At 33.4% G+C, this 22,945-nt stretch overlaps 3 protein-coding genes across 7 annotated transcripts; all 3 read left to right on the top strand.

The window, feature by feature from the left end:
* The first annotated feature begins 1,866 nt into the window (after positions 1–1,866).
* LOC114881039 lies at positions 1,867–5,983 on the top strand. 5 transcript variants are annotated; one of them, XM_029197644.2, is made up of 5 exons: positions 1,867–2,116; positions 2,836–2,907; positions 3,064–3,135; positions 3,294–3,365; positions 3,480–5,983. In XM_029197644.2, the coding sequence occupies exons 2-5, from the start codon at positions 2,850–2,852 to the stop codon at positions 5,456–5,458; spliced, it is 2,181 nt and encodes a 726-aa protein (XP_029053477.2). In that variant the 5' UTR covers positions 1,867–2,116; positions 2,836–2,849; the 3' UTR covers positions 5,459–5,983. The 5 variants fall into 5 exon arrangements, with proteins under 5 accessions (XP_029053477.2, XP_029053478.2, XP_029053476.2 ...); XM_029197645.2 differs by lacking the exon at positions 1,867–2,116 and adding an exon at positions 2,250–2,712 and having other exon boundaries at positions 2,840–2,907; XM_029197643.2 differs by lacking the exon at positions 1,867–2,116 and adding an exon at positions 2,250–2,712.
* A 1,701-nt stretch (positions 5,984–7,684) lies between these two features.
* Positions 7,685–9,124, top strand: LOC114881038 (breast cancer metastasis-suppressor 1-like protein). The gene is made up of 3 exons (XM_029197642.2): positions 7,685–7,852; positions 8,226–8,447; positions 8,558–9,124. The coding sequence occupies exons 2-3, from the start codon at positions 8,230–8,232 to the stop codon at positions 9,030–9,032; spliced, it is 693 nt and encodes a 230-aa protein (XP_029053475.1). The 5' UTR covers positions 7,685–7,852; positions 8,226–8,229; the 3' UTR covers positions 9,033–9,124.
* Positions 9,125–10,454: 1,330 nt separating this feature from the next.
* Positions 10,455–14,748, top strand: LOC114881041 (enolase). Its single transcript, XM_029197649.2, has 7 exons — positions 10,455–10,681; positions 11,429–11,531; positions 11,748–11,921; positions 12,129–12,286; positions 12,774–13,074; positions 13,655–13,941; positions 14,176–14,748. The coding sequence occupies exons 2-7, from the start codon at positions 11,469–11,471 to the stop codon at positions 14,495–14,497; spliced, it is 1,305 nt and encodes a 434-aa protein (XP_029053482.1). The 5' UTR covers positions 10,455–10,681; positions 11,429–11,468; the 3' UTR covers positions 14,498–14,748.
* The last annotated feature ends 8,197 nt before the right edge of the window (positions 14,749–22,945 follow it).

Here is a 22,945-nt window from a genome sequence, read left to right as displayed (position 1 = left end):
GAGAAGTCGGTAGGGACAGCACAAGGGCCAAAGGAAATACTATGCACACATCACTAACGCTCTAGTCTTACACGAGTCTAATTAGTAAATGTGATCACTTCGACCAATTACATGCAACGACCGAAAGTATGTGTAAGTTACGGTGAGGCGCGACCAATCAGATTGTGTTATTCTTATGGGACTTCTCGTGATCGGTGGACAGTATTTTACTGCTATGTAGAAATTTTGTTAGTCATACAGGAATCAACAGAAGAAACAGTAACACCTCTGGTGAAGTAGAAGTGAAACACGAAAAAGTATTTCTCATTTTTCATTCAGACACAATTTTGAGATTTCAAAAGCCAAATTGCAGAATCGGACTTTGAACTTATAACGCTGGATAATTGTACAAAGAATATTTAAAAATAACACAATCATGCGAAAATATTGTTCCTTCACCTCAAAAACTTGGATGAAAGAAATCGCGGAAATATGTTATATGTTATATGTAATAACTGTAATAAAATTGTATAATTTCCGACACGTGCGACATAAGATCTACGGTTCTTGTAAGTACATACATGCTAATATAGATGTCGGAGGGTTTTTATACATATATGCTAATTAGGATATCGAAGGATTCTGGTACTGTGCACCGATGAACAAAAGTCTCGCGGGACGACATAGGGGCAAGAGGGGATACTACGCACACATCGACTGACCCCCTAGTTTTACACGAGCCTGATCAGTAGATGTGATCACTACGACCAATCATACGTCACGACCGAAAGTACGCGTGAGCTGAGGTGGGGCGTAACCAATTAGGTTGCGGCCTTTTCATGAGACTTCTGTTCATCGGTATGTACATACACAGTATATGCTACCGTTTACAGATTTCTACTCTATTGCAGAAGTTAGTTGCGTGGTGCAACATCAGCATGTCACAACGAGTAACACCCCGGATATCAACACCTCTGTTCCTCTCTATTCTCTGGTGCATACGCCATGTGTTCCATAGATGGAGGCTTTATAATGAAGCCTGAAGTAGCATCACACAGGCGTTATGTAGACCTGTATACTAATACGACCTACTTATGTACTGTGCACCGATGACAAGATGTCCCATGAGAAGGCCGCAAATCTGCCCTTCTCAGGGAACATCTTGTCATCGGTGCACTATACTTATACACCATACAATGATTTTGGTTTAGTATAGATTTAAATAACGTCTTTACCGACACAACCATAACCACAACCATTTCCCTCTACTACTCTTTAAATGTCATATAAGGCTTTATGTGGACATGTTCGCCCTATTTCTGGCAACGCTGCTCCATAGATACCAGCGTTGCCGAAAGCCAGAAATAGGGCGACATGGCCATATGAAGCCTATGTAACGTAATAAGAAGTGACGGAGAAGCACAACAGTTAACGTCGGTTAATCACGCTATCCCGCCACTACAATTTGAATTTTTGTTTGATGTAGTATAAGGTGAATTGTGAAGTAACGGATTAGCGCTATTTTTTTAATAGTTTTATTTAATTTTGAAGTTGCAAAATGAAGAGGAAGTCAGGTAAGACAAATACTTAATACTTTTATATCAATATTATCGTTAAAAAAATCATTTTTTGAAAAATATAAGTGTATATCTACCGTATATCACCGTTGCCAGATGAAGGCTCTATAATAAAGGCCAAGTGACGACACACACGTCATGTAAAGCTATACATGGAGGGCTCAAAAGTTAATCAGTCTAACAAGTTACAAAGTATGTGAACGGAGATAATTATTAAACTGTTTCATTTATCGGTGGTTTTGATACCGAAAATGTACACTGATTAACTTCTGAACCCTCCGTGCCTCCATATACAGTGTGATTTTCTCGCCTCGCAAGACAAAAGCCGTGCCGCACAATCGAACCCTGCTGTTTTTGCGGGTAAAAAGACACAGGGTCCATATCGCCAGACTCAAAACTGCTCTGTGTATGTTTATGGCTGAGACGAAGACAAGAAACGGAAAAGCAGGGGTTTCGTTGTGCGGCACGACTTTTGTCTTGCGTAGCGAGAGAATCACCCTGTACTAATACGACTTGTGCACTGTTGTGCACACCACGTGGTGATTACCTAGTGATATGTAGTTAGTATTTTACAGTGCAGTTCACCAGAGTCCATAACTGCGAAAAGACCAGTTTTCGTTCTTTCGTGCGCATCTTCGCCTTGATTGGCGATACTCTAACTCCCATACGCTTGCGCACAGCGTCGCTGAGGCGCCTCCACGCTGTGCACCTACGCGAAAGTGGATCGTTTGGAATGTATAGCGGATAGCACGGTTTTTTACTCGCGTGTATCATTCTGTATTCTTCTTATTCAACCGTACTATTGTTTCACCCTATATATTAAACTCGCGATTTAAGCGACTAACGGAGTGGGAGTTCGAGGCTCGCTAAGTTCCCCCACTATATTCCAACCTGCGCGTCGCAGCTATGGACTGTTATGGACTCTGGTGAACTCGACAATATGTTACATCGTAACGTGTATACGAACAAGAATGTTTGCGCACTACGAAGCGTGCAAGAACCAATGAGGACTGTAATGGACTGAAATGCACAGCATGAACGAAAACTCGGCCTCTGACATACTTTCACAAATATGTTATCTCGTATATTGTTTCGAAATAGGAAAATGAAAGAAATTCGAATCCACAAACTAATGACAAACTCCTCCTAATTTCACGTGTACTATATTATATTTCATTTTCATAATTATTTCTTCTTTTAATCAATATTCTTTTGAATTTATTTAGAATGCATTATTATAATAACAATAATTAAATAATAATGAATATTTTATGAATAGATAGTGATAGCGATATGGCTGTTCCTGGCCCAAGTTCAACTACTAAAACCTTGGATGTAGACAATGAATCAGGTAAGGTATGTGTTTAATACTGTTGCATTTCTTCATATATAAAAAGGAATGATTTTTAGTAGATACAAGTGTTTCTTAAACTATAAAGCTGTAAGCTTATCAAAATGGATTATTATAACATTTAATATTAACTGATAATGAATATTTTATGAACAGGCAGTGATAGCGGTATGGCTGTTTCTGGCTCAAGTTCAGCTACTAAATCCTTGGATGTAGACAATGAATCAGGTAGTTAAGACATGTTTAATACAGTTGCATCTGTTCACATTTAGAAAGGAATGATTTTTAGTAAATACAAGAGTTTCTTAAATTATAAAGCTGCAAACTTATCAAAATGCATTGTTACAACATTTAATATTAACTAATAATGAATATTTTATAAACAGGCAATGATAGTGGTATGGCTGTTTTTGGTCCAAGTTCAGCTATTAAAATCTTGGATGTAGACAATGAATCAGGTAAGGCACATGTTTAATACCGTTGCATTGGTTCACATTTAAAAAGGAATAAGTTTTCAGAAATGCATTATTATAACATTTGAAACCAACTAATAATGAATATTTTATGAATAGGCAGCATGTTTTCTGCGCCTCCTCCGAAAAAAACTTTTGCAAGGCAAAAATTTCGAGATGCTTGGTTGCAAGATTCAAAATTTGCATCGTGGTTAAAAAAGTGCGACAATCCATATAAAGCTAAGTGTGTCGTTTGCAACAGTACGTTCACAGCCGGAAAAAGTGACCTCCTTAAACATATGAAGACCATTGTGCACACTATAAGTATGCAAAAGAGAGGACTAGAAGAAGAAGATGCTACAACAGAAGATGTACAGGTCATCACTTTTCAGAACGATATTAAAAAAGCTGAATTACGATTCTGTTTGGACATTATTGAGCATAGTCGAAGCTTCCATTCGATTGAACATTTCGCTAACATAATTGCAGTACCTGATTCGCCAATAGGAAAAAACATATTTTTCAAAAGAACGAAAATTAGCGCAATAATAAAAAATGTTCTAAACAAATATATTGTTTCTGAAATGTCTATAATCTTACAGAACAAGGTATTTTCTGTTATAGTAGATGAAAGTACTGATATTTCGGGAACAAAAAATTTATGTATATTAGTTAGATATGTGCACGAAGGACACATACAAACATATTTGTTAGATTATTTGCGTGTCATGGATGATACGGCAGAAAATCTATATAAATGCTTTCTGTGCTCATTAGAAAAGCATAACTTATCTGTAACAAATATAGTTGGTATCGGCGTTGATAATGCAAATGTGATGTTGGGTAGGCAGAACTTGTTAATTTCTCATTTATTAGAAGATAACGAGGAAGTTTCTGTCTTCCCATGCACTTTTCACACTATGCATTTAATTGCATGTCATGCAACGGATTGCCTTCCACATTATATTGAGCAGTTTCTTCATGCAATTCCATCCTACTTTTCTAAAAGTTCAAAAAGGCAAACTGTGTTAGAAAACACCCAACAGTTAATGAAAGCTGCACGAAAAAAAGTTATTCATCCTGCTATAACTCGATGGCTGGCATTATCAGAATGCATCGAAGTTGTGCTAGATCAATGGACAGTTTTGTTTACTGTGTTTGCAGAGGCCGTCATTGAGGATAAATCGAACACTACCATCAGAATTTTCGATTGCTTCAACTGTCTTTACACGAAGGCATATCTGCAGTTTCTAAATTACATATTACAAATATTCACCCATTTTAATACAACTTTTCAGTCATCCATAATTTTGGTACATCGCTTGATAGGAGAGTGTGTTCGATTTTTGAGGCTTTTGGGGAGTAATTTCTTGCAACCACAGTGTGTCGAAACAAATGTGCAAAACGCCAACATTTATGACGAAAACAATTTGCTTCCTCTTGAAGACATTTTCATTGGTAGTGAAGCTGCCATCACAATAAACGAAATCAGAAACATGAATTGCGCAGACAGTAATGACAAAATTGTTGAATTTTATAGAAATATTAGAAAATTCTACCAGTGTTCTTTTGAAAATGCGGTAAAGAGATTTCCATTGAAGGAACAATTTTTATATTCATTAGAGTTCTTGGATCCGGTAGTAACCTTGGACCTAACAAAGCATAAGAATCAGATAGATTGTATTATAAATAAATTTAAGTCTAAATTTCGGAGCACTCGTGTGGCAAATGAATGGCGTTTAATGCCGTTTTATTTTTCACAAGAAGAAAAGCAAAAATTGTTAAAATTAGACATTCCACGATTTTGGAATTCAGTCAGCAAGATCACCGATTCTGTTGGCAACCAAATTTTTTACAATATTTCAAGTGTAGCACATTTATGTTTGACGTTACCACACTCGAACGCCGATGTAGAGAGATTTTTTTCACTAGTCACAAAAATTAAAACGAAAGAAAGAAACAGATTAAAACCTGCCATGATAAGTGCAGTTATGCGAATCAAATTACATTTAAAAAATAAAAATAAAAATTGCGTTACATATGAAATTCCTGACGGAATGTTGGAATTGTACAATTCAAACATGTATCGTTCAACATAAATTGTACTACAAGATGTCACTGGCATTTTACTACCAGATAAAACTGATCAGAGTTACAGTAACCTTACAGACAATTAATGTAAATTTAAGTCTGTACACATGTAATATAATTTTGTATATATCGTTAGTATATTTTTACATATGTTTGTATTTATGTGTATAGTATTCAATTCTATGCATACAGTGTGTATTTACATATGTACATACACTATATTATACATACATACATATGTATATATGTATGTTGGTATGTATGTATATGTGTAAGTAAGTATGTACCAATAGTACCTCTTCTAATTTGCTTGAAAATCAAACCGTATGGACATCACAGCTTTTTAACACACATCATATTTTATTTGTTACTTCTTATTTTTGTATAAAAAGGAAACCAAATTTTGGCAAATATTTAACCCCCTGGCTGTGAATGACGCGTACATATACATACTCGTCATGTGAAAAAAATAATTACCATTTATCATTTAAATTAAAATTTCTGTGAAAAATAAAACGTATTTGTAAATTTAAGACATTTTATAATATTTTTAAACTACTTGACTGGACTAATTCTTTTTACATTATTTGTTTAAATAATTTCTTGCCATGATCGCTTATGTGTGACATTTTGCGCGACTTATTGCCGACTGCCTTTTCACACGTATTTCTTCATTTTTTAGACATTGTAACAACGGAAAAAAAGAAACTTCGCGAAAACGACCCGGTCTGGAATTATCCAGACAATTTCGAGAAAAGTCAATTATCACTGATCTATAGATCAGTGTCAATTATAGGCTATCGCGGGAGGCAGAGACACGATGCGCAAACGGAGACGCGGAACGCGAGCACGGCAAACGCCAAATTCATTCTTGATGACGAGATCGTTGATTACGGCGGCCGCGGATAGCAACGAACGGATATAAATTAAGGGCTGGCGACTGCATTGGCCTATTTTGCCTGCTGTTAGCCGAGAGAGAAGACAAGGTAAGACCATCAGCCGCTCTTTGTCGGCAAGCTAAGGACTCCAGCAGGAGAGTACGGCGATAATACCTGAACGCCTATCGAATGGGAGATATATGTATAAGGTCTGTGAACATACATAGAACCTAGGCTCTTCTGGGCCAGAGATCGTCCCCGTCAGTCCCACTGGATAGATGACACGAGTTATAGTTGGACGGTTCCCGAGACGAGACGCCATAATTTCGTCTCGATGAGTCGAAATAAGTAACAAGTCGATGTTTTTTGTTTCTCCGACTTTGTGTACTTCAAGTACGCGACCTTGCATTAAGGGCACATACTCCTCCCCTTCACCCTTTCCTTGCCACCATTTCTGTTCTTTCGGTTTGAAGTTAGTTTAAAATCCTTCCTTTATCTCTGTTAATTCAGTTTCTGCTTGATCCAATTTCATTAGTAAACTTTGACCAAAGCTCTCCTAAACTTTGTAAAACAATTATTTCAAAATAAAATTAATAAGTCAATGTTTAGCGTGGTTGACCGAGGACTTAGCTGTGTTTCTGCAGGAGTTTAACACTGTATTTACTCCAGTGTCCTGGGGTAATACCGCGTCGTTTCCGGCAATTATATTTTTCACCCTTCGATAACATTCCGCACAGCAAGCCGCTTTCATTCTTCTGTCGCTTGTTTGGTTTAACACGACGTCCGTTGCCGCTAACTATATAACAATATAATGACAAAATAATGTCATAAATCAAACTTAACTGATTTCAATAATTTTGAATGTTGACTTGCGTGGCCAGCCGCCTTACGGTGGCTGGAACACTAAACTAACCTAATAACCTAACTAAACTGGTAATGAGGGTAGTGAAATGTGAACCTAAAGCACATTTCAATGTATTGTTCAAACACAATTTTATAATATCTCAGAAATCAATCAAAATTCGCAGCTAAAACCTTATGTTTAGGGTTTTCTCCCCTTTCCCCAAAATTTCGTTTTGTTATAAATAGGTCATACCGTACTACAGCTGAAAAAAAAGTTGCTTAAAATGTCGAATTTTACAACTGTATTCAAAAATCATCGAAATCGGAGGGGGAGCACCTTTTCTATAAGTTCACCTTTAAATTTACCAGAATCATCATGTGCATAAGTAACTTCTCTATGATTATTTTTTATTTTTAAATTTTATTAATTTTACATATATTTTAGAGAACCTTTACGTTATTTAATTTGAAATGTTTCACCTGTTTAATGACGTCATCGCGGAATAGTATCAGTCATTGCCGCGTGGTGTGTGACGTCACTTATTTTGAAGCCTTCGTCTGGCAACGCTGATAGCCGATAAACGTCGTACAGCTTGGTATCCTTGTGACAGACGTTCTTTCATAACAACGGTTATTATTCCTGACATTGCTTGTAAAAGAAAAACAAACAATTACTTTACAGTAAGTATGCTTTTGAATATTATACAGATAATGACACAATTATCTATTAGAATTATCAAGTATATTGCTTTTGTATATACACCACGAGCAGAATTATCCGGAATTTTCGATTATAGCAGAAATTGTTATTTTTCAGAACAAGTTTTATATTTTAACAACGTTAATTAAAGCGCAGTGATATATTTTTGTAATTTTTTCTTATTATTACTGTTATAAGTATAAGAACTTCTATGATAATGTGAAGAGTGTATTTGAGGTTATGTTACTGTAACGTTTACATAGTGGGGTCAATAATTTATATAAGTTCAGACATGTTTTCAAAATCCTTATATGCATTTAATATGTAATTAATTCCTTGCCATTTAATTTGTAGACAGATGCCAAGTGTTAAAGATGAATCCGAGGCAGAAGGAGAAGAAATGTCACATGACAGTAATGAAAGTAACCAAAGCTCTGCATCGTGTGATAGCAGTGCAGAACACAGTGACAGTGATGACTCTTCTGAAATGGATGAAGATGAATGTGAAAGGCGGCGAAATGAATGTATGGAGAATTTAGTAGATCTAGAACGTCAGTTTACTCTTCTTAAAGAACAGTAAGTAATAACTTTTTTTTGTTCTAATAAAATGTTGTATAAAAGTAAGTTCTGAAGGAAAGCACAGTTTGTTATTATACACTAATGTATAATTTGAAAACAATTTTCAGACTTTACCATGAAAGGATTACTCAAGTAGATACAAAATTAGGAGAAGTTCGAGTTGGAAAATCTGAAGAATATTTAAAACCTTTGGAACGTTTAAAAGAAAATATGAAAACGAAAACAGAAGTAGCTGGAATATTAAAACAATATAGATTACAAAATATACAAAACAAATTCTTAGCAGAAGAGCAAGCTGCATTACAGAATTTTGAAAGTGAAAAAGAACTGATCTGGGATTGTATTCACAATGATTTACAAGAAAAAATCCGCAGATTAGAGGAAGATAGAAATAATGTTGATATTCATGCAGACTTGTGGTTAAATTCTAATGGTAGAAGACGCCGAAATCACACTGAAAGAAGAAGGGCAGTTTCTGTTGCAGGGCCTTACATTGTTTATATGCTTAATGATGCAGATATTCTTGAGGATTGGGCATTAATAAAGAAAAGCTTAAGTAGTCGAAAAACTGAAATAATTTAATGTCTGCACATATATAAATGTATTTTTTTAATAATATAATTTTAATTATGTTAATTCATTATCCTTTCATAAACTTGATTAAGTTTTCTGAATAATTACTACATTCATTTTACGTTCCTTAGATTTGCAATACTTATATAGGGTGCCTTTGTATAAAATACCTTGATCTCTACTCCTTCAGTTCATAAGCGACTGAATATATGTAATTTATGGAAAAATTTCATGATATTTATGCCTTTAAGAAAACAACTCCGGAATCGATAAAAATTAATTGTTAATATAATTAAAGATCGTTATATTTAAAAACATGTAATATTTAGTTATAAAAGTAGTTCAATATTAAATGTAAAAAATTATTTAAGTAACTATACTGAAATTAATATTATGTATAATAAATTTTGTAAAATATTTTTCTTAAAACAGTAATTCTCAACTGTTAATTTTATAGAAATATACGTTTCGAAATTTGTTCATGAAATTATATTTTAAGAAACAGTTCTTTTAGTCTTTGTATTACATAATTTTACATGTACAAATTGTATCATAATAACTAAATATCTTTCATATTTTTGAATAAACTTTCAACAAAAACAATATTGTTGATTATGAAAAATACCTAATGCATTTTACAAATAAGTGTTATAAATAATCCAATAGACATTTATCAGTTAATATATTGACTAATGCATATAAAGAAGAAAATAAATAATAGTTACAGATTAAATAGCTTGAAAATATATGTACATATAGAAATTTAAATACGAATTTATATGTTCATGTGTAATAATGTTACAGTAAAACTTTATTATTATTATAATAATTTATGATTATTATTTATCTTTAAAGATATGGTTTTCAACAATACAATCATTTAAAAAAGGAAAGAAAATTTTAAGGTAAAATTACTTAAATAGTTATAAAATTGGGGTTTAAGCTTACTGCAAAATTTACAGAATATATTAAGATACTGTCAAAAAAGCAATATAATAAAGTGAAATCCGAAGTAATAATTGTAAAGCAAAACAATAACATTAAATATTAATCATTATTACTTATAATGTTATTTATTGTTATTTATAATTGTAATTGATTTTGTGTTCCAAAAGTAATTATCCTTTTTGTTAGATATAATTTTTTATACAATAATTTAATTTTTTAATTACAGCAATGTATTATAAAAGTATATGGGAAGAAAATTATGACTATATCACGAGTACTAATTTATGTATTGTTAAACTCAAAATGCAAAATGTGAACTGTTTGATGTTCGCGCGTTTATAAACAGATTCTACCGCAAAGCATGAATAACATGATGCAAAGGTAGTCAATCGGAATGAAATTTGGGATAAGTTTGTACTATATATATGTAGAATATAGACGTCATAATAAATTACGTAATTTTATTATTCAATCGTATGAAAATTTAAAGTTGAATGCAATAAATAGTTTAAATTTGTTCTTTCAGGTTTAATTAAGGTAGTATCGATAATCGAGAAGGGGAAGTTATATTCAACATTTTCACTTTCTGCAATTGATTCGTGAGATTAGAATCGATACCAGTCGCTGTTCAAGATTCGAGGTCAACTGTAGGACAGAATATCACTCATTCTGATTCGAACATTGCGAGAGGTTGTTGATCGTCACATTAGGTGAGCAGATTTTCTTCAAGTTTTGTTCATTATATAAAAAATCGTTACTCCAAGAATTTTAACCTATTATTGAAGATATCAAGAATTCATCTGCATATTTTTTGAAGTGTCTTTTATCTCAGAATTATTGAAAAATGTTTGTAACACGTACCGCATGCATTAGGTGCCGAAATTTCACCGTAAGGTCATTACACGTGATATTTCGAGCATATTAGAATCAAGTTTCAAGTATTGTAAATCATTCAGATAAGAGAATTAGTGGTTCGTGATTTTATTTCAAATTTTTTTCCGTTTCTTCCAGTGACCTTGACAAGGTCAAACAGTATATTATTTCGAAAATATAATAATACTTTAATTTTTTATCCATCTTTTTGTGAAATAATTAGGATGCTTAACTTTTGAATACGTTGGTCTAAAAATATAGCATACGAAATGTATGTTATATTGGTTTTTAAAGTATAAATAGCATTGCTTTGTCACTTTTATTTTCATATATTTTTTAAAGTACTTCTTATATTAAAAAATATTGTACACTTTTTTGAATAATATATGCTATTATTTATTTTAATCGAGAGAAACTCTTTCATGATACTTAAATTGAAATTAGCATAGCAAATTCAAGGTTAAAGGGGAGCAGTATATTGTTACTACTTTTATGCTTTCTATTTATGTTAAATAAGTTACATTTAGTAATGTTTTATACTTGTTATCAAAGTATTTTGTTATTTGTGCATACTTTTGTTTTAGACTTTTGGTTTCCAAATATAGTACTAATACCGGTAACAAAATGCCGATTCAAAGCATCAAAGCACGTCAAATCTATGACTCTCGTGGTAATCCAACTGTAGAGGTAAGATGTTAAATTATATTTTAATTATATATGTAATTAGTAGTTAAATTGATGAATATAATTATGTAATAAGTACCAAAAGTTTTGTTACAGTTAATTTACATATCTAGATTCTTTTAACTATATTACTCAATTAATGCACTCAAATTTAATTTTAATGCTAGTAATAAAACAAGTATCTTAGATATTTTTAGCATACAAATATATTATTTACAGGTTGATCTTGTAACTGAAAATGGACTATTTAGAGCTGCAGTACCGTCAGGTGCTTCAACTGGTGTTCATGAAGCTTTGGAACTTCGAGATAATGACAAGTCCAAATATCATGGAAAATCTGTCTTTAAAGCTGTAGATAACATTAATAAAATCATCACACCTGAATTACTAAAGGTAGTTATCCACGTTTTTACAAAAGTTTGGCATGTATATTTTTATCAACTTTCAAATTATGTATGTTTAAGAAATATGTATTGTATAAATGGAATAGGTATTTTAAAATATTAAAACATAATCTAATTACACTACTTTTAAGAGATTATTATTGACAAAAAGAAAAGTAATCTCTAAATAATTATTATTTAAACATTTGTTATTTAGGCAAATTTGGAGGTCACCCAGCAAACTGACATTGATAATTTTCTTTTGAAACTTGATGGCACTCCAAATAAGTCAAAACTGGGTGCAAATGCAATTTTGGGTGTTTCATTGGCAGTTTGTAAAGCAGGAGCTGCTAAAAAAGGAGTGCCATTATATAAGTGAGTAAGCTTGTGATTTATATATGACATATTATACATTTTCGTAATTATTAATTTATAAATGAAAATATCTCTTCAAAAGGCATCTTCCAAAAGCTGAATGCTCATTATGTTAATTATCCCTTCAGAATTTGATCAAACTTATTTTATCAAACTTTATAAGTTAAACCTATTAACTTATCTGGTCATGGATCATGCATTATGAGTACTCCTATGCAAAATACGATCGATGATAGGTTATCAGGTTTTGAAAAATAAGTGGATAACAAGTATTCAGATTTTGGAAGGCACCCAACATAACAAAACTGGTTGTCAACATTGTATTAAAATAACATTAATACTATCTATTATAATTATATATACTTATTTATAAATTTACAGTGCATTAATATAAAAATTTATTCATTTTTACATTTAAATTAATGATTCAAAAAACAGAATGTGACAAAGTAATACAGTAAATTTTTTAATCCTTTTATAATTGCAGATATATTGCAGAACTCGCTGGAAATCCCAACATTATTTTACCAGTTCCAGCTTTTAATGTTATTAATGGTGGTTCGCATGCTGGAAATAAATTAGCAATGCAGGAGTTCATGATTTTACCTACTGGTGCTGCTAATTTCACAGAAGCAATGAAAATGGGTAGTGAAGTTTACCATCACTTAAAAGCAGGAATTAAGAAGAAGTTTGGTCTTGATGCTACAGCTGTTGGAGATGAGGGTGGTTTTGCTCCAAATATCCTAGAGAACAAAGAAGCTTTGAACTTAATTTTAGATGCCATAAAAGTAAGTTTCATATTTCATTATATAGAAATATTTATATACATTGACAGGTTACTTTTTTTTTATATTAATTAATTTATAGACAAAATTTGCATAGGAGGAAGATTTCGATTTATTATGATGTTAAATTGAATATAATTTAAATAATTAAATTATCGTACCGTATAGTTTAATATATAATATTCAATTATAAATTGTTTTATGTCAGTAATAAATATTGTACAATATCGGACATGGTAGGTTTTCCTCGGGAATATGGCGATGAACTTCTCGCCCCTAGGCTTTCCGCGTTTGCGAGTACCCAGGTTTCTGGCTCTCCCCATAGAATGTCCTCCTCTCAGGCTCTCGTGCCAACCTATAGGTGGCTACGGGGAGAATGACAATGTCTTAACTATACATTAAATTTTATAGTATTTAATAATTAAAAATTGTTATTTTTTTTCTAAATCACTTTTAATATTAATATCATCAAAATGAAGGTTTTGAGAATTTTTACTTATCCTGTAATGTCATTTTTCCTAGAGAAGCATGCTTTACTCGATACTGTACTATTTCATTATTATTAACCGTTACAAAATTTCAGGTTGCTGGATATGAAGGAAAGATAAAAATTGGTATGGATGTTGCTGCATCTGAGTTCCACAAGAATGGAAAATATGATTTAGATTTTAAAAATGAGAAATCTGATCCAAACACATACTTGGAGCCACAAGCTTTGAAGAATCTGTACTTAGAGTTTGTTAAAGAATTCCCAATTGTTTCTATTGAGGATCCATTTGACCAAGATGATTGGGCCTCATGGACCTCTATCACTAGTTCTACTCCTATTCAAATAGTGGGTGATGATCTCACTGTTACAAATCCCGAAAGGTAAAAGTTCTATTTTTAATATTTAGTAATTATAATGATAAAAGAATTAATACAGTAATAAACTTTTAAATGTAATCATGTTGCTATTTTTGATAAAATTAGAAATTCATACAAAATTATGTAGTTTATAAAATGGAAATAATTACTTAATGTTGGTAACATTTTGATGACTGTTGATGTTGATTAAAGTTTTTCTGTTCATGATTGCTGACATCATATTCTTGTATGTTCCAGAATTCAAACAGCTATTGAAAAGAAAGCTTGTAACTGTCTGTTGTTGAAAGTCAATCAAATAGGTACCGTCACAGAATCTATTAATGCTCACAAACTTGCAAAGAGTGCTGGTTGGGGTACAATGGTATCTCATCGTTCCGGAGAGACAGAAGATACATTTATAGCTGATCTGGTCGTTGGACTGTCGACCGGTCAGATTAAAACTGGCGCACCTTGCCGTTCTGAACGTTTGGCCAAATATAATCAGATTCTTCGCATCGAAGAAGAGTTAGGAGCAGCTGCTAAATTTGCAGGAGAAAAATTCCGTAATCCTCAGGCTTAAGAGGTTTCCCTTGTTCCTTTTATTAACACAAGGCTCTAGTTGTTGTACAACTAGTTTAGTTAAATACGTGTACATGTAGATGTTATACGTATAAATATCATACATAATAATAAAAACAGTGAAAAGGTTTAATTATAAATTATTGTTAACTATAAAATTAATAGTTATTTAAATAAAATTATGGAAAAGTTAATATAAGTTATGTTGTCAAGAATACAAAAGAAAAATGAATAAAACTATTACTTGCTGTATATTGATAGAAAGCACAAAATTACATTTATTCCCTGTTAAACTAATTTCAGTTTTATTTTACATAATGTATTAATGCTATATTATTTATAATATTGCTAAATAAAATCATATTTTAATGTAAATTTCTTAACTTTACACAGATTATTTATTGATACATTTCGTGCCGGATCAATTTCCGTACACGTTACGTTTCGCGTATACGCCCCACGCGGCAAGGAATAAAAGATGATAAATATTTTTAAAAATTTATATTTGTAATAACAATATTTGGAAATTATTCTATATATTATTTTGAAACATAATTTATAATCTGTTAAAATATAAATTTAATGTAAATTTATTTTCAAATAAGTAATATGAAAATTGAATCAAAATATTTACAGTTTATATATTACATAATTACAGTTGCGCAGGCATATTTTTATAACATTAAAACATAAATCTCTGGTGAGCGAGCAAAATTAAAAGTAGTTTAGACCAGATTTGATCCGTTGATCCAATTAATCCCTTTAGACCACATTTTAAGGAATTTGTGGACGAAATATTTTCACCTATTGACGAAGAAGTTGCAGAACTTGTAGAAGATGAAATCAAAGCATCTGTGTCCTTTGTTTCTATTTATAATAAAAGATTGATACTGGGGTACACAAACCATAAGGTATTAAATTCTTATGTTATGTTATTATTGTATGGCAAAAAATTACCCACAACGTATATAAGTAACAGATAATTATTAAAATTATTTACATTCAAAAGTAACTGATTTTAGTTAATGTGAATTACTAGTAGATACGAATGTTAAAAGAATATAATGTAAAAGTAATTGTTCAAATAATATTCAATCATGTTTGTCAGAGATCACGATCGATCGAAGGTTCTCGGATAAGTGCCGTGTCTTTTGACACAGTCCTCTTGCCAGAGGGCCCCCAGACCCTCCCTACTCCGTGGCAAGATCCTTTATTTCGAATCCTTATCTCTCTGCATGCGCCATGCAGCACCAAGACTGAGTCATCGGCCACACGCGCGTTTCTTCGAAGCTCGGCGATCGAACTCTCTATCGCCGTGCCATATACAAAACATCCGCGACTCTTAGAATTCGTCGCACCTCAAGTATCAACTACCGCCGACCCAAGGTCCAAGTCCGATCACAGTGTCACGCTCAAAGGATTGGTAGACAGGAAATATTCAAACAACACTAGGTCGATGCTGCACTTTGGAAATCTTTTACTGAACTGTCCTCGTACAATGGGAGTTATGGTCCTTATATACAGAGTCGCTGGTTCGGGGGTGGAAAGTCCTTTCGTGCTGGGTCCGAAAAGTCCGAAGCCCATCGTCATCGGTTTGTTGCTAGACGAGCTGAATCACGGAGGATTCAGTATTCAGGGTCCAGGACTAATCTTATCGTGTCGTTACAACAGACATAGGCTCAGGGTATCGATATTCCAAAGAACCCTGAGAAGTCGGTTAGAGTCCTTGAAAAGCAGGTCAAAGCCCCAAATGCATTGACTCTGCCACGTGTCAACCCTTGCACGCATGCTGACGCTAACATGTTAATAAATATGAGCTTTTAATTAAAGAAAATGATAAATGGGATCAAGAACAACAATTATTGTCTTAAGGACCTTTTTATATTTGTTACCGTTTGCAAACAATAAACTAAAAACAAAACATACCATTCTGTAATATTGTTTTCTCCCTTAATGTAGCGAATGATAATATCAAATAAAAACCATTTCCTATTTTCATAACAAGTATTAGAACTTTTCAACAGTTTCTAAGCTTTTTTGTTTATAATTTTTTATAATATATTTTTGGTTCAATCATAAAGAAACACTATACATTAAGATAAACAAGTTTTGTTTATGAAGTTCGGAAAAAAGAAAAAAAACAAATGACGACCGAAATTTTAAGGGCGATTTTTATCTCCTTAGTCTAAAAACCGGCAGCAAAAAAATTGCGTTTTAATTAGGGGGATATCCTTTACGTATACATAAAGTTTCGTAATTTTTTGAATTTCCGGTTTCGGGACGAGGAGGGACGCGACCAATCAGATTGCGTTATTCTCTGGGGACTTCTTGTGATCAGTAGACAGTATATAAACTTATCTTTAAACACAAGACCAAGGACCAAGGGCCAAGAGCAACGAAGAAGCTGTTACGAGCCTATCACGAGGCCGAATCTTTAGACAGCATTGGCGTATATCAGGGGTGGCTAACTTTTGCATACCATGCACCAAATTTTCACAGACGAGTTTAGATGCGCAATATAACTCGAGCACTTTTTATACCTTCTTACGTTTATGGTTAAGGGTTCAAAAATAGAGATAAGGATAGGATCTGCTTCGCTTAGGAGAGGAAACGAATAACTTAATCACGCAATTAAATTAATTAATTTACGCCAGTTTATTAAAACACCAATCTACAGTAGTCAGAAATGATATAAAAATACATATAGGCGTAAAGATGTAATGCGCCACGTTTGACGCATGCGTCACAGCCACCCCTGGTGTATATAATCGAAGGAATGGAAAGTTGGGATTGTTTTTTTGCGCATGCGTATTAAACGCAGTGTCAGTGGTGTAGTTACTCGCATAAAATAAGGTCCAATAATGCCCCCGCGTTTAATGTTTTGTGAATTATTTCAAAATTTTGAACTAGTTTATTAAAATTAAATAAATTGATTACAAATATATAATGAATAAGTATAGTAAGATATATATAATATATAAAATATATTATATATCATATAACATTCACATTATGAGTTTAACTTTATATAATTTACAATTATAATACGCGAACTCTTTGTTTTTTAATGGCTTCTTTAGTGACATTTGGATCTACATTACATATTATTAAATTCCAGTGTTAGCGCATACGATCAGTGCAATTCCGTCAAAATTTGTGGTCCGCGCTCCCATCACGTGTATTTCATACATGCCTGTAATCGTCAACCGTTACGAAAAGTCGCGCATGCGCAAAAAAATCAATTCAACCTATATCACTGGTGGGAAGCGGCAAGCGGTAGAGCCGGTAGAGCAGCATTTATAACAATGGGGAGGTTGAGTTCAGTCCTTCAATCAAGCTGCGTGAAGTAAACCGAGTGGTGAAGTGAAATTTGTTCAAAGATTTATCCTCATTATAGTTCACTTATCATTCGTGGCAATGTATAAAAAAGTGTTTAGAGAAAGAGAAAGAAAATATGAAGTGGGTAGGTTAAGATACTACCTATATTTGGACAGGCTTGCTGTAAAGAATCTTCCAATATCAGGACATCAGTGAAAAATTACAGCGTAATAGGATTTCATCCAAAAAGAGGTAAGTACTTAAAAATATTTTTATTCTTTTTATATAATTGAAATTTGAATTATGCCACATCCGATTACATTAACCTACAACTATGTTATGAAGGACTTGAATCTAACAAAAAACCTATCCCAGGTGTCCTTCAACGATTTTAATGCCCTTTTAGTATGTTATGACACGTGTTTCTTTTATATCTGCGGAAAAACATTTGGTAATTATTGATATTTCATCAACCTCACCGATTTCGCTCATTTTTAAATATTTTTTAATATGTTGTTAACTTTTAAGAAGTTGATTGTAAGCAACTTCTTTCCTATACATATAGGGTGCGGCCGAATAACATATACAAGCGGGCACGAGGTTGTTCCTTATGAAAAAATAAGAACAAAATATGGAATAAAATTTTTTCGTTTAAGGTTTAGTTTTCGAGAAAATCGAGTTTGAAAATCCTATTCGTACTTATGCTGTTACGGCTAACAATAAGTAACGGTTCGTCGAGCAACGTATAACGCGTATCGTGTTTGTAAACAATTTTTTCTTGAACTCGGTAACTTTTATATGCTGTGTAGACATTGTTTAAAAAAGCGAAAGACATATTTCGTAGATTCACGAAAGACATATTTTAAATTTTTATTATAGGCTCACATAAAAAAGTTGAAAAATTACCCTTCACTATTTTCTTTCACGATTTCAACAAATTGTAATTTTTTAAAACGACAAAAGCACATATCTTAGTAAATTAATTTATATAGCTTTACAAAAAACCTCAAGTCATTTGGTCCAATTTTAAATGAGGTATTCTGTTTTAAACGGTGCAGTGGGGTGTTTGACCGATTTAGCTGGACAAAATTATTTTTCTGGTTTAATGGATTCAGAAACGTGCGTACTTATTTATTTATGATATTTTAACATAGTAGGAGAAATTTTAGACATTAAAATGTAGGAGAAGAATAATGAATATTCTCTCCAGTCTAATGGAAATATTGGGCGGTTTAAATAAACTGGTAAATTCGTCATGGTTCAAATTATAATTTATTCACCATATAAATCGCGAGTCGCGGAACCACGTCGCATAGTGGTCGATTTGGGTAAACTTTACTTTACCGGACCCAAAGTTTTGGACCTTTTTTTGTTTATTTATAGCTTTTTTTGCGTAGAATCTGAAAATGCAAGTCTCAAAGTTATAAGCGTGTAAGGTTTGACATTTTTAGCGGATTTGCTACGTTACTGCGACGCCATATTGCCTTAGATGTACAGTATTGCCTCGAAATAAGCCAGTGGCTCGGGACCGAACCGTTGCTTATTTCGAGGGAGGTAGCTATTCGGCTTGACTTTGTTCTCGAAACGGGACGATAGAGAACGCGAGAAACGAGTGAGAGATCCGAGGTAGCGGCAAATCATATAGTGATCGGCCGAGCAGCGATGTTATTTTTTGAACAAGGATAGAAAGCATTATATACATATATTCCATCCTTCTTCTACTAACCGATGTCACTGCTCAGTCGAGCGTGAAATTTATTACCCTAAACATCGGCTTCGCGCTTTCATGGACCTCTCACTCATTTCTCGTACCTCTCACTTTGCGGGCGACTTCAAACAAAGAAGAGGGGATAGCGACTTGCTTATTTCGAAGTCGAGACCACTTGCTTATTACGAGGCAATACTGTATAACCTTATTGGTCGTCGTATAGCCTAGAACTAAACTTCCGCTTACCTTAATGAAAAACATATTGTCGCCGAATCGCCTCCATCATAGATCTCCTCAGATCTATTTTATTATGACGGCAAAACCGTCGCCGCAGATATTCGCATAAACGGTCGGCAAATTCCTCGTCCTGAAAACGACCCCTTCCCCTCATCCAGTCCTTTGCCGGGCGCCAATTCGAATCTATTTGTTGTGTATGGGTCCCATCAGTAGCTGTATTTAAATTATTCATAAAATTGAATCCTCTCTCTCTCTTTAAAAAAATTATACACCTAACTAACTTAAACAGTATCAAATTTACCTACCTACAAATTCTACACTGTGATTAACAGTTTTGTGGATAAATTCGGCTTCTACAAGTCCCGCATAGCTACGAAAACTGTCAGTATGAATTTCGCTGCCAGCAACAACGTGTTCTTTTATGATATTAATTAACGTTGCGGCTTCTCGATTCGGAACAACGATCATTCGGCAATCGTTACTATTTGTATCCACCATTCCCAACACCCAGTGTCCTTCCACAATTCTGCCACGATTGTATTTACGTTTTCCAAATTTTGCCTCATCGATCTTGAATAATATCAAAATAATAAGATAAAAATAATGTAAGTGAAATAATAAGAAAATATCGAATTAGTACGCAATGCACCTGTACAGTGACCCGCGAACCGGAAAAAATTCCTCCTAATTTTGGTTTTCCCGCCTGCATATTTGAAAATTGATCTACTATCATTTCGCGACAATAATGAAACCATGCAGCTATTGTGGCGGAAGATATGGTTGGGGTGTCACCCCCTTATTTAAAGGTAAACGTACTTCTTCAAAAAAAGAATCGACGGTGGCCGAAAATTGTCGACATTTGTGAGAGGAACAACGAAATCGGCCGATTCCGGATTCTGTTTCATATAATCTCATCGGTTTACGATGAACTGCACAGTTTTTTATTGTACGCAATAGACCATGTTCCCGTGCCCAAATCACTGCTGCTTCTTGCGAATTTGGCAAGCTGAGTAAATTAAATTTTAAATTTTCCATTGTTTTTATATGTATTATAATAAAGTGTCGCAATCTCACGATTTGCGATCAAGGTAGGTAAAAGAAACTCCTAATTTGATAATCACGTCTGTTTATTCGTTTATAATATTCGCGTTCACGTTCGCACTCTCTCTCATTCTTCTCTGCTTTCGCCCTTCTACATTCGTACATATATGCTCTCATCTCACTCGCTCTCTTTTCGCTCCTCTTTCGCACATCATTCAACCAATCATCCATACCTTATACCTGTCGTTCAGTTCTCATTTGCTCTCACTCATTCGGCGCGCATTCCATTCCCATTCAAACATCCTTTCTCTCACTACAAAAGTATAAATAAAAAAAACACAACACAAAAAAGAACACACAAAATATCAATAAACAAAAAAAAATACAAGAAACTAAATAAATTGCAAAAACTAAAATAGAAAATACTATAAACTAAAATAGAATACTAAATAAAGAACACTAAAATACAATATAAAACGAAAAAAAAAAATTCGCAAGACGCTATGCACTGTTTGAACGTATAAGAAACTCTGAAAAATCTGTTACCTGTTGGCTGCAGAACAATTAAAAAGGCAAAAGGCTAAACATCTGGAAAACACATTTAGCTAAAACGGTTTGATTAGACCCGCCAAAGTAGTCGGCACCCACGTGAAGCTGCCTGCAGCTAGCGACACCGTTCATTGGACAAGAAGCCAATATGGCGTCACAGTAACGTAGCAAATGCGCTAAAAATATCAAACTTTACATGCTTATAACTTTTGAACCATTGGATTCCTAAAGTTGAGACTTGCATTTTTGGATTCTCCGCATCAAAAACTATAGATTCAAAAAAAAAGTCCAAAATTTTGGGTCCGGTAAAGTAAAGTTCACCCAAATTTGTGATTACACACAGCATGTGAAATAGATCTTCTATATTGGCCTTTCTGGAAAATTTGTAAAAACATTTCTTTGGTAGTTCTGTTTCCTTCTAAGATTTGCCAAGATTTCCGAGGAAAAGATACTCCTTTGACACTGTCTGGATCGATTTATTTCAAAAGCGGCAACTAATTTCTTATTTTACAATTGTAGTAACGAGTTTTGAATAAAATGCAGCGCGAGAAATTTTCTCCAAACATCTCCGGAAAAAGTTATGCAGTAAATAGTGAGATAAAGGATATCTTATTAACGGAAAACTTTATAGGTATACCTTTGTCGTTGTTGCAATCTTTTACAATCTATATTTTTAGATTTTCAAATCATTTTAGACACATCGGATTTAATAAAAAGGGAAAATAAAAAACAATATATGATGAAATTCTCATTACCTATATTTTCTCCGTTGTTAATAACTTTTTACCCAGAAAAACTTATGACTAATAAGTAGGAAACACCTATAAATCAAATCATGAAAAAAATTTTCAGTTAGACATATGTTCATTTTTCCATTTTTGGCCGATTTTTAACTAAAATTGACCACTGTGTGCCGTCGTCTAATGAATCTATCTGATTGTCTGCCCTCAACATGCCTCGCACCGTTACATATGTATATGTCTACCTTGGTGGTGGAGATTCGACGAAAGTTCGGGAATGTTCCCGTACCTACGAGGTCGCAGTTGTATGCTTTACACAAAAATAACTAAAAACCATCAAAAAGTATTACAAACAAGGCAAAAGTTCAGTATGGTGACAACGCCTTACAGGGGTATGACATATATTGTTATAAAGAGGGAGTCGAGGGGAATAAAGATCTGAAAATATTATTTTGAGGAAATGAACGGTTACCGAGATATGTATTTGCAAAAAACTACTACTACTACTACTGCATCGGGATCTTACCTGTACGTGCACGTCCCTGGCAGCGCATGCGTGGGCATGGTGTGACCGCTTATGTACTTACTGTTTCTGCACATACAATTCCGGCGGCTATTTCAAATGTTTATAAGGAACGAATTGTAAAATGTTTTAATTACACAAATCTCACATAACTATTTATGTTCAGGCAAAAATCATGGTTTTTTTATCTGTCACAGTTGTTATCACTAAATGTTACTATTACAAGCTGTATATGTATACTTTTTTTTATGTCTTCTACATATTAACTGTTCGAATGGATCGAGTCCTTTCGTCTGCACTATTCTGTACCACATATAGGCACACATATGTATG

This window comes from Osmia bicornis, chromosome 8 (genome assembly GCF_907164935.1).
Source record: "Osmia bicornis bicornis chromosome 8, iOsmBic2.1, whole genome shotgun sequence".
Taxonomy (NCBI): domain Eukaryota; kingdom Metazoa; phylum Arthropoda; class Insecta; order Hymenoptera; family Megachilidae; genus Osmia; species Osmia bicornis.
Note: the sequence above shows the minus strand (reverse complement) of the source record. Positions and strands in the feature narration are given on the sequence as shown.

Bases quoted from the DNA above. Each gene is read 5' to 3' on its own strand.
- LOC114881039 (XM_029197644.2), top strand. From the start codon at position 2,850: ATGGCTGTTCCTGGCCCAAGTTCAACTACTAAAACCTTGGATGTAGAC. The intron at 2,908-3,063 runs GTAAGGTATGTG...TTTTATGAACAG, and splicing joins GGATGTAGACAATGAATCAG to GCAGTGATAGCGGTATGGCT. The intron at 3,366-3,479 runs GTAAGGCACATG...TTTTATGAATAG, and splicing joins GGATGTAGACAATGAATCAG to GCAGCATGTTTTCTGCGCCT.
- LOC114881038 (XM_029197642.2), top strand. From the start codon at position 8,230: ATGCCAAGTGTTAAAGATGAATCCGAGGCAGAAGGAGAAGAAATGTCA. The intron at 8,448-8,557 runs GTAAGTAATAAC...AACAATTTTCAG, and splicing joins TTTACTCTTCTTAAAGAACA to ACTTTACCATGAAAGGATTA.
- LOC114881041 (XM_029197649.2), top strand. From the start codon at position 11,469: ATGCCGATTCAAAGCATCAAAGCACGTCAAATCTATGACTCTCGTGGT. The intron at 11,532-11,747 runs GTAAGATGTTAA...TATTATTTACAG, and splicing joins GTGGTAATCCAACTGTAGAG to GTTGATCTTGTAACTGAAAA. The intron at 12,287-12,773 runs GTGAGTAAGCTT...TTATAATTGCAG, and splicing joins AAAGGAGTGCCATTATATAA to ATATATTGCAGAACTCGCTG.